Source organism: Podarcis liolepis, assembly GCF_965112155.1.
Source record: "Podarcis liolepis genome assembly, chromosome: 11".
NCBI classification, from domain to species: Eukaryota; Metazoa; Chordata; class Lepidosauria; order Squamata; family Lacertidae; genus Podarcis; species Podarcis liolepis.
Genome location: NC_139565.1, coordinates 35,841,208 through 35,853,345, shown reverse-complemented (window position 1 = coordinate 35,853,345; position 12,138 = coordinate 35,841,208). Strand labels below are relative to the sequence as shown.

At 39.6% G+C, this 12,138-nt stretch overlaps 1 protein-coding gene across 3 annotated transcripts in view; it reads right to left on the bottom strand.

The window, feature by feature from the left end:
• The window catches only part of ARHGEF28 (Rho guanine nucleotide exchange factor 28), a 129,750-nt gene that overhangs the window by 37,711 nt on the left and 79,901 nt on the right, over nt 1-12,138 (bottom strand). Inside the window, exons 14-23 of one of the 3 annotated variants that reach the window (XM_083465146.1) lie at nt 11,611-11,653; nt 11,162-11,285; nt 9,904-10,036; nt 8,422-8,477; nt 7,063-7,114; nt 5,524-5,671; nt 5,316-5,437; nt 4,000-4,146; nt 2,787-3,037; nt 1,330-1,452 (exon numbers count right to left, since the gene is read on the bottom strand). In XM_083465146.1, coding sequence (XP_083321272.1) covers nt 1,330-1,452; nt 2,787-3,037; nt 4,000-4,146; nt 5,316-5,437; nt 5,524-5,671; nt 7,063-7,114; nt 8,422-8,477; nt 9,904-10,036; nt 11,162-11,285; nt 11,611-11,653 — 1,199 coding nt within the window. Of the gene's footprint in view, nt 1-1,329; nt 1,453-2,786; nt 3,038-3,999; nt 4,147-5,315; nt 5,438-5,523; nt 5,672-7,050; nt 7,115-8,421; nt 8,478-9,903; nt 10,037-11,161; nt 11,286-11,610; nt 11,654-12,138 lie in introns of all 3 variants that reach the window. The other 2 variants (XM_083465147.1, XM_083465148.1) reach the window with 2 other exon arrangements.

Sequence of the window (12,138 nt, the reverse complement as noted above, 5' to 3'; positions counted from 1 at the left end):
AGAGCAGCCATCCCTAACCCGTTGCTTCCCATCTGGCATTGTAATACAACACCCATCATCCTTGACCATAGGCCATGCTGGCCGAGGCTGATGGGCGTTGAGTCCAACAACATCCAGGGGGGAAGATGCTTTCTGGAATGCAACTATAACACTTATGTAAATAAGCATTCCTACCTGTGATACCTTTCCCCCCCCCCTCTTTTTTACATTGTGAATCTCTCCTGCCAGATTAAGGTAATTTTTACTTATCTTAGTTTTAGGGTTTGCATCATCAACCTGGTCGATAGAAAACAAGGTCTTCAACGGATTAACTAGTTTGAATTATTACTATAGTTTGAAAGGTTATTGTAGTGGTTTTGAAATAAAAATAATCCAAACGAAAGAAGGCCAGCACTAGTGGCTGGAACACCTGGGATGCTGAAGAGGACAACTAACTATCTTTGGTGGTGTCCAGCATATCTCTTTTGCTCCTTCTGAGCTTAGTGAGAAGACCTAGCCCTGAAGATCTCAGAACTATATTCAAGCTAGGCTTCTGTGGGTCATCAGAATACAGCAAAATTCAGCACTAAGGGGGTCGGGTTAGCTTCCTTGCTTTGTGTTGCTAATCTTGATTTGCTTTTGTTATTAAATTTAGATTTTATTGTAATATTAAATACGTTGACTTTGTTGTATTTGAATTTGTTGTTAAGTTTTGTAAGAAACTATGTGGATTTCTTTGTAAGCTTTATTACAGTTTATTTATTAAACTGATTTTACACTCAATTTGTTAAATTTTACATTTGTTAAAGCCTCACTTACAGCTATGGGCCTGTTTTTAGAATAGAATTTAGCTCAACAACATAAATGACCTATGCCGATTAATTTTGTGCCTGCACAAGGTAATATATTCAGTTCTTTAAAAGAAAGCTCTGTTAAAGAAAAATTAATTATATAATAATTAATGAATAATAATAATTTGCATAGGACTTTCAAGTGTTCAAAGTGCTTCACATACATGACCCAGTATCCCCATGGTCATTATCTCTCATCGTACAGACTGAGGAGGGGGAGATTGAGGATGAAAGAGAATGACTTGCTTAGGGCTACCAGTGAATTCAAGGCACACAAAGTTCTAACCAGCAACTTCCTGATTTGCAGCTCAGACTCGAGCCTCTGTGCTACACCAGCTTTGTTCAGGCATGTTACTATTAAGGATTCATTCATTCCAGCATTTTTTCTACAGAAGTAGCTGAGATTCCTGGATTGCAGGGGGTTGGACTAGACGACCTTCGGGGTCCCTTTCATCTCTACAGTTTTATGATTCTAACTCACCTGCTATTGCCAACTTACTTTGATGAAGTTCTGAAACTTTTTATTTTGTTGCAGTTCTTTGAAAAGACTCACTGCTTCTTTCTGATGACTACAAAATTCCCCATATATCATCTTCATTTTGTTTGCATTCTCTTCTGAAAACTGATAAAAAGCAGCAATTAAAAATAGTACGCGTGGGATATCAAATGCCTTACACTGAAAATGCTACTAAACCATACAATGCCGTGCACATCAGTCAGATTAATGGCTAACCTCTGAAGGCAGTGGGAATCAAATAAAATCTACACATGTCTGACTACAATTTATGTATTCAGTGGAGAGTTATCACGTAAGTTATAAGACTAATATGTAGGCCCCCCACCCCCCCACCCCTCAAATATTTAATTGTGGCCAAAGGTATCCAAAGGATTGTTTTTAACAAAGACTAATTCACTATACGAAGAAATCAGTAAAGCCATTCATAGGTCAGAAGTAAAGACTGGTTATGTTCTGCATTATTAACGTAAGTAATAAAATGCCATCCCACCCCCCCACCCCCAAATCCTCATGAAAGTTCACCAGCATATTGTATGCTGTTTTTAATAATATTCACATTTTTGCAACCAATTCCCCCTCATATGTGTGTGTGTTTTCAAGGGGTTAGTCTGCATGACACTGGACTCCCTTGTAATTCCTGGGGTTAAAATCTAACGAGGAATCCACAGCTGAATTAGCTAGACAGGTTCTTTGTGATATAAAGGTCATAGTTGTCACCATAGGTACCACCTAAGTATGGTCTAACAAAGGAAGTTGCTCTGTGCCAGAGGGCAAAAGGGTGGGCCCCCTCCCTCACCTGGCTGGTAGTAAGAAAGACAGAAGTCACAGAGTTTCGTGAGCTGAGAGCTGGGCTAGAAGAAGGGAGAAGCCAGGGAGACAGAGCCATGCTTGACTTCTGTCTGAATCCAAGGCTGGGACCAAGGGAGACACAAGACCTTCCGAGATGTTAGTGCTGTGAACCTCTCTATCTTGGGGGTCAGGTTGTATATATGTGTAAATAAATCATATATCAGAAATACACCACAGTCTCTGCTCTCCCCCATTCGAAGGAAACCAAACCCTGGAACCTCTGGGAGTGGCGTGCAACAGTATGTTATTTTCACTAATACATGCATTTATTGTGTACACTAGTATATGCATTTTGGTACACATTACCGGGCAGGAGAAAGGCATTGCAAAATTTGGAGAAGTGACAATTTTGAAATATGGCTGTTTCGGTTGACATTTTGTTTTGCAAAGTGCAAATTACAGAAGTTCGCTTCACAGACTGGATCAAAATTCTCCTCCCATTCTTAGTTACATATTCAAGTTGTAAACCTTGCAGATTACTAATACTGAATTAAATTTCTCCTCCGTCCTTACTAAGTAGTAAGTCCCACTGAGCACAGTAAAGTTAATAAGAGTAAAAATTAATAAAATTGTTCAGCCCAGTGCCTTACCTGCTGCACAAGGATGTCTCCAATTCTGCTAATTACAAAATTTCTATCACTGCCCTCCTCACATGATTCCTGTCGTCTTTCCTTCATACTGCAGAAGAACTGCTGGTGAAGTTCTAGCAGTTCATCTAAACAGGGGAATATTTTGTCCACAGTGCTGTGATCCAGCTGCAATTCTTCTTTCATTCCTTTTCTGAATATTTTAGACATAATGAATAGGGTATGGATGTGATGTACTTCTGTCTGCATCAGCTCTGCAGTGAAGAAAAAGAAAGCACACAATTAAATAAATCAAAACTGACTTCCAATAAACTAACAGTCCCATATTAAAAAAAAACACGGGGGTTAAGGCTAGCATACAAGGACACAATACAGTCATACCTTGGTTTTCGAACAGCTTAGTTCTTGGACGTTTTGGCTACTGAACATGACTGTTCCAGTTTGTGAACTATTTTTGGAAGCCAAATGTCCGACGGGGCTTCCACGACTTCCGACTGGTTGCAGGAGCTTCCTGCAGCCAATCAGAAGCTGTGCTTTTGGTTTCCAAACATTTTGGAAGTCGAACAGACTTCCGGACTTCCGGAATGGATTCCGTTTGACTTCCAAGGTACGACTATACAGTGGTACCTTAGGTTACAGATGCTTCAGGTTACAGAAGCTTCAGGTTTCAGACTCTGCTAACCCAGAAATAGTACCTCGGGTTTAGAACTTTGCTTCAGGATGAGAACAGAAATTGCCCGGCGGCAGCAGGAGGCCCCATTAGCTAAAGTGGTACCTCAGGTTAAGAACAGTTTCAGGTTAAGAACAGACCTCCAGAACGAATTAACTTCTTAACCCGAGGTACCACTGTATATGGTAAGCAAAGTAAAAGGAATGTATTTGTCACAATGTATTCACTATTACAAGGCATGTAGCACATGCAAGCAGTACTCCAGAATCATCAAAATAAGTACAATTTTAGCAATTAATGATACATTTTCATTATCTCCGGTGCAAGAAAAAATGTCGGTACATTGTGATGAATACACTCGTCGTACTTTGTTTGCCATATATTGTGTACTTGTATGCTGGCCTGAACCCCTGTTTTTTTTCTATTTGTGTATGTTTTCATACAGCGGGTTCCTTATTTTTGTGCTCACTAGCAGTCCCAGCATGGTTTACCTCATCATCTGTATCTAGTTATACAGAACATTAGACTAAATTTTAGAATACTGACCAAAAATCACATCTTGCCGTTTGATAATGTCCTTTTCCTGCTTATTGCAAAATGAAGGGTCGACAACAAGACTCCAGGATTCTGCCTCAAATTCTAATGAATCGGTGCTGAGGTCGCTCCACAGGGAGGCATCAACGTCGTCTGTAGCTATCAAAGTAAACAGTATTTAATATACCAGCCACATAAATATGAGCATGTGAAGGTGGAACTCAGGCAGTGATTAGATAATAACATAAATCAGACATAGGGTTGATTTTTTTTGGTGCACACAAGCAACACTGATGGACCTGTTATGAGATTGCATGAGCACATGACGCGAATCGGGAAGTCACAGATAGGGCTGAAAATGTGTGATTCTGCATCTCAGGCCTTCTTCCATATATACGGACTCAAATACAGTGGTACCTTGGTTTAAGAACGGCTTAGTTTATAAACAACTTGGATTAAGAACGCTGCAAACCCGGAAGTAGTTGCCTTGGAAGCAGAACATGTTCCCCTTCCTGTTGAGTGTGTTCCATTTGTAAATTGAGTCCCCCGCTGCTATGGGAAAGCACGCCTTGGTTTAAGAACAGACTTCCAGACCGGATTAAGTTCGTAAACCAAGGTACCACTGTAATGAGATCCTGTTCAGAGACCCTGCTGCAGGTGTGCCACACAAACACATGCACCAAGTGTGTTGGCTGCTGGTAGAGGGCCCTCCGATGATAGAATTCATCCCTAGAGAGGCTCACATAACGCCTTCCCTATGGTCATTTCAGCATGAAGACTTTTTAGTTTTTCCACGTCTTCTTAAGAAATCTGTGGTCTTACTGTTCTGAACCTTAGTTTATATGCTTTTGCATTTCTCTCTGCTGGAAGAAGCATTATGCTGGAAACTACTTTTATGCAAATGAATTTTTATGGTGTTTTATCCTTTCTATGTTGTGAGCTGTCTAGGAAAGAATGTTAGCAGGTAGGCATACATAAATATGTTAAATTGTTTTTTGTGTTAAATCACTTTGAGGTGTTTCATAGGAGGTGGTGCATAAATAAATAAATCCATATAGACAAGAAAACCACTAGAAAAGCGATAGATAGATATGTATTTTTAAAAGCATGATGCTGAGATGAAAAGGAAGCTGGTCCTTGCAAGCAAGAACTATAAAGCTTGCAAAGCTCTTGTGATCCTTGCTGCAGAATTAGGAATAATGGCAATGGAAATGGGAGCAGATGTTTACTTATTCGTCATTACAAGTGGTACTATTTTATACACACTTCTTGTTAATATATTACACATTTACACATGTCGATAGTATCACATTGAGTTCCCCATATACCTTCAATTATAAAAGAGTCAACTGACGAAGCGGTCCCTATTGATTGCAACAGCTCTTCAGAGTGAGACCTAGATCTCCAGCTGCTGGTATCGGCATCTGATTCCAAAGGTGACATGGATTTCCTAGGGTAAAGCAAAACCGTGCAGGTGTAGTGACTCATTTAGATAGCATCATGTTTATTGCAAGACATCAGAGAGTGCCATTTTACCTTTCAAAACTGGTACCTGGAACACTTTTGGATAAGGGGTTTGATGGCTGCAATACATCTTTTTTTACAGTAGATAATCCAATGGGTGTTGAGGTAGAAGGGTGCATTGAGGACATTGTTGGCTGTGGAATATCTCTGAATGATGGATCTGGAAGGTCAAAGTTTCAGGTATTTCAGATATTGGACAAGTTTAACAAAGTGCTCTGTGTCTTTGGGGGAAAGCTGCAGCTTAGAGGGTGAGCACATGATTTACATGTAAGAGGTTCCAGAATCAACTCTCAGCATCTCCACATAAGGCTGGGAGGGACCACTATCCAAAACTTTGGAGAACTGCTACCAGTCAGTGTAGACAATATTGGACTAATACCTGGACTAATGATTTGATTTATTATAAAGCAGTTTTCTATCTCCCAATGGCAAACTATGGCTATGATACCAAGAGCTCTTATATCTCACTCAGCTGATTTAAATAATAATACAGTGGTACCTTGGTTGTCAAACAGCTTGGCTCCCGAACAAATCGGCTCCTGAACGCCGCAAACCTGGAAGTAACTGTTCTGATTTGCGAACGTTTTTGGGAAGTCAAACGTCCGATGAGGCTTCCGCAGCTTCCGAATGAGTGCAGGAAGCTCCTGCAGCCAATCAGAAGCCACGTCTTGGTTTCTGAATGGTTCCTGGAGTCAAATGGACTCCCAGAACAGATTAAGTTCAACGACCAAGGTACCACTGTAATAATTTTGAGTTGCAATCCACTACAACATATCAAAAGTATCATGGAGGGCTACTGCACAAGGAACACATTGAAGAATCCCTGGAAGTATCTAAATGAATCTTTGGATCCTTGCCTATCTAATTAATGATGATCTCAGTAAAAATATTTTGCAGATTAAAATACACTTTTGATAATATTGTTGTAGGATTTAGAATTTTGAAAGGGTGAATTGCACCAGAGGATGAAGTTAAATTACTTCTCATAGCTATGCTACTAAGTGAATTATGTTCTTAGACACCATATAACCTCCATTATTCCTATTTCATAGGCTGATAGTTTTTAAAATAGAATTTCACACAGTTTTAATTCAGTCAGGCTAATATTTCTAGCAATTTCAACACAGCTCAAAACTTTGGAATGGTTCATCCTGACGTTAGTGCATGCTCAAAAAGACCAATATCTGTTTTCCTCAGATAATGTCCACATTTAAAATTTTATCCTAGTTCGTAAGTAAACAATGGTTTGATGAAACCAAGAAGTGATTCATTAAGGGGCTTGTACAAGGGGAGGAGGAGGAAAGAGCCCACACGCCCAAGGCCTATACCCAATTCTCTAAACCATGGTTGAGCATATTGGTTGAATGCAGCCACTGAGTGCATCTTCACAAGTATTCAGGATAAAGTCATATGCAAGGACAAATTGTGTAGAAGCTCAGTTGTATCATTTTAAGCTTATTTCGCTAGTATTCAACAATTTTAACTGACAGGTGAACTGACAAATGAAAAAAATGGATTTACATCTCTTAGCTTTCTTACTAGAGTGCTTACTTGTCTGGACAGCTTGCATCCTGTTCTTAATATGGCACCTCTCTTGGGATTTCTGGTAAAGAAGAATGCTTTCTTAATAGTATGAAAATTTGAAGACGTTATTTAACACTCCTAGGTTTTAGGGCTGCCCCTCACCACAAGATATGCCACTTCACATTCTGTGCTTTCCCTATAGTAAGGATGCCAATTGCTGGCATAGACTCAAATCTCAACATACATACCCATGAACTTTTTCTTGTTAAATTTCAGAGTACTGCAGTTGGATGCCCATTAAAGTGAACAGAGTCCCTTCTCCCCGCAACTCACAATCTCAACCCCACTATACACCCATGGTATTCTGTCAGAATGTCTTAATACTATGACATGTTGCTGTAGCAATTTCAGATAATTAAAATAAATCCTTAATATATGCATTTGTTCTCAATGCAATTATGCTTGTATCTGTGTGGCAAGTGTTCAGAAGTAAGAGGGAAAGGGTAGCTTAGATTTGGGAGGGTGGGGAACTGAAAAAATTAATGCTGGTGGTCAGTAATGTTGAGTGGAAATCTTGCTATTGCATCCTCGTTGGTGGACACCAGGAGGCGCTATTCCCCTTGGTACTACTTGATGAGATTGGATTCAGCCGCTGGATTTCAAAGATGAAGGAAAGCTGTACATACTCTGAGGGCTTATCTTTCATAAATAGCCACTCTTGGTATTTGTTAGCAAAGATGAAAAATAGAGCAGATGAAGCTGCAATTCAAATGCTCCACTTGGACCTCAGTTCCCAATCAGTGGGCTTCAGCTGCACCCTTCTTCTTCCTCAGTTTCCCTTTTATTGTGACCAGAAAAGTCACATATAGCAAGGTTCTAAAATGATCATAAGAATCAGCCCTATCTCAGCCACCTTAATCCACACCTCTTCCCAAGATCTAACAACAACAACAACAAAGATAGTAAGAAATAAAGGCAGGGAAAGGTGAGGGAAGTTGACACAGACCTAGTGAAATTACACAGCCTTCAGTGCCTAAACAAGCTCAACAAGTTTCTGCCAAAAAAGTAGAAACAAGAGGCTATAGGAAAATGCTAAATTTAAGTTGTCCCACTATTTTTAGACATTTTCTATTACCCCAAGAACGCCTTGGTTTTTCTACTGATGAATATGGCATATTCAAATAAATTATTCCTTCGTTAGTTGTTTATCTATTTTGAAGTAACATATGAAACGTCATTTTGAGACACAACTCTCTAAGCTTCATCACCCTATGGATTACATGAAGCAAAATGACACAAGCGTACAGAAAAACACAGTAAGGAGGGAATTTAAATAGGGCAATCAAACAACAAGCAGTGATATCTCCAAACCCTTTCGAAACTTACTTTTGGACACCCAGGAGCACTTTCTCTACAATTTTTATGCACAAGTGCATTGCAATCTACAAGAAAGACAGAAAAATCTCTTAAAATGTAAAGTTTATGACTTATCATCCCAACATTAAAAGGTTTATTTCTAGATAATCTAATCCAGGACACAATCTGTTCCCCTGGTGTGATGATTGGTAGCTTTCTACAAAAGGGGCCAGCAAAAAGTCAGCTGCTTGAGCAAAAGGTATAGCACATATTCCATCTTATACTGAAATAGTATTTTGTGGACAAGGCCAAAGCAGCACCCATTGCGTAGAAGAGACTCTCTTTCCCGCTTCTCCCCAGTAACACTTAGTTTAAGCACATACATGTTGGAATGTCACCACACACAGTGCTTCCCTGCCTCATGCAAACATTAGCCAATGAAGTGGAACAGAAGGGAGGAAGCACTGAGTATGTTACGTTCACATCCCTCATTTTCTTTAACTAAATGTTACCCAGGAGACATGGGGAGGAGAGAAGCCACACATTCCTTGAAAAATATGCTTCTTGATCTACAGGCCATCATGTGTGTTTTATCCCATGGGTCCCAACTAGATGGGATGGCAGCAGACCTTCTCTTTAAATTCATGTTTGTACCGATCACATATGGAAACAGTGGTTCATTTCTGAGCACAACACGGGAGCATTATTATTAACTTGACCTACCACTCTAGGTGACTCACAAACTAATATAAAATGTACAAAAGATTAAAAAAAACAGTAACAGTCATCAGTAAATTAACAAGAAACAATAATATCAAAAAATACATTAATAACAGCAGTAAAGCGTCACCAGTATTTGGACCAGGCTAGCCAGCACACCAGATTCTATAAAGGTCCATCAAATGCTGGCAGAAGAGGCAAGTCTCAACCAAAAGGATATTAATGCCACCACCAGGCAGGCCCTGCTAGGGAGAACATTCCAAGCTCCCTTGCAAGGTGGTGGGCTATCATTTGTTAGAGATTCTTAAACAGAGGCTGCGTGGCACCTCTCATGAATACAATTGGACTAGATAACCTTTGAGGTCCCTCCCTATTGTATGATTATGTGGAGTTGTGTCTGATGGTGTTGCTCAGCTGGCAGCAAGGCTTCCATCCATGGAACAGGGAGGAAGCATTCTTCATCAATTCCTCCTCCCCTGCAACCACCTTAAAACACCTCGAACATATTTTGCGGCGGGGCCTAAACCTCTGGAACAGATTGGGAAGGCTGCAGGGGGAGAATCTCCGAAAATTGTTTCCCTTCTCGTTCTGTTGATGGAAGCCTTACCATCAGCCTAGCAACACGATTTGGTACAACCCTATGATTCTAGGAATGTTGATGCAATCTATACAAGTGCTACTGTGAGGTATAAGAACCCTATGATATGATTAAGGCTATTTTCAATCAGAGGTATGGAATATGGGAGAATCTGTGGGTGTCAAATGTCTTCAGCATAAAACGTAGGTACTTACATAAACACTGCAATGCCTCTTTCCCCAAAAGGGCTTTCTCACATGAGAAGCATGGCATCACCCCACCAAAAGTTCCAGAAACAAATTGGTGCCTGTTAAGCTTCTCCTTCTCTTTTGCATCCTTATTTTTGGCCTTGATAAGCCGAATGAAAAACAAAAGAATTAAAAGTTCATTAGCTTTTGAAATGTTCCAGTATTATTAAACCCAGCAGCAGTTTTATCTTTCCCATGTCACTTACTGCCTTTTTCTTTAGAAGTGGAGAAATTAGCTGCATCTTATAAAATCTCCCCAGTCTTCTATCTTTTATATACATTCATTTTGTTAATTTTGTTGCACAAGAAAGCATCAACAAGAACAACAATTCAACAAATGCAGATCTCTTGTCATCATTCAGTCGGATGATGTGCATAAAGGCAGTACATTCCGAACACAACGTTCCAAATGCATGCTTCCATTTAACAGACATTCCTTGCACCCCTCCTGGTTTATGGGGTCTTTTCAGGTCTCACTCCTTCTAAACCTTGACTAAACACCCATTATAGTTACAGTGATGCTTGCTGAAGGCTCCTTCATTTACTTCCAGAAATGCCAACTCATTAGACAAATTTGCCTGTGTAGAACTGTAATGTCATCCTATTTACTATGTAATACCTGATTGGCTAGGATCCCCCATGGGATTATCCCCAAAAATAGGAAGATTCAGAGAAAACACAATAATTATAAGAACAATGGGACCAAAGCAATTTAAGCTGGCAGTGAACAGGCTGGGGGGTGGGGGGAATAAGCATTTCCATGACTGGGAGATGGCAGAAAATATTTTTCCCCAAAGTGCTACTTTCACGCCAAAAAAAAAAGGCAAAAGGGGAGGGATGTTTTGTGCAGCTGTACAAATAGTCCTATTATTGTTGCGACTTGTATCAAACCCTGTCCTTTTCTCTCTTTATCTTCACTTAAGGCAGAAATGAGACATGTAGCCGAATAAGAGGGTAGAGTGTTGAGTTAGTGAAGAATATTGTATGGCTTCAGATTGCAGGTGGGGAACGCTATTTTTAATGTTACTAACATAATAAAAACCACGCAAGGCAACCCTCTGCATCAAATGCAGAAATGTCTCATTTCCCAGGGAAAATACGTGTTTACAGGGTTACATCTGCAAACATTTAGAAGCCGTTCTCATTTCAAAATCTATTCCGCATTCTTAAGATATATATATATATATTAAAAACCTGTCATCTAGCACACGTCATATTGAATTACCTTGGATTTATTTCGTGTACTGGCCATTCTATTCATCAGAAAGCTAAAAGTACGGCTGACTTTATATTTTTCAGATTCTGATTTTGTAGGTATTATATACTTTTCCCACTCTTCTTCCGGAATCCTAAAAATACACCAGGAAATCTTTCATTATGCTATGCATGATTTCTTGAAATCAGGTAACTAATTAATACACTGTGACTGTGTTATTGGAGACAAGAAGAGAACAAATATATTTCCTAAAACTGAATTCAGAACCATAATTTTACATAAATGAGGTGTGGTACTTTACATAGCTATCACCAACAAATACTAATCAGGTTGGCACTGGGGTGGTTTAATGATGTAATAAATCTAGTTGTAAAGTAAAACAGTTGCAGTTGGTTGATGACTATTGTTAATAACCAGATAACTATTTATTCTTAAATATGCCCTTTAAAAGCCCATACCTTTTCTCTCTTGACTGTTCAGGCAAGCTGAATGCACGTTGTTCTACAAAACAATAATAAGTTTAAAGCAGCTATATCACAATATTCACTCAATTACTGCAGGCTAACATGGCTGAATATTTAAAAGCAAAAAGTGTGTGGGGGGGAGATCTATCAAATATTCATTCTCTTTCTCTTTCTCTGGAAGTCAATATCAACAGTAATTTATGCACTCATTCGGTATATAAACTTTGTGAAATAAATAAATAAATGTGACTTATTTTGGCTGACAGAATTTGCTTGGGAGGAGAAAGAAAAACCAGCACATGATGGGGATGGGGACGAGGTCCACCTGCATCTATTTTGCCTCAGCTATTGCAGATTCAAGGTTTTTTCACACTGCTTGTAGGCAACCTTCCGGGAGGGCTGCATGCCAATCTTTGGGCAGAGCCAGTCACTGTTCAGTGTGTTCAGCAAATAACCTTGTTTCAACACACACAAACACACACACACACACACACACACACCCCTCTGTCTCCTCCACACAGG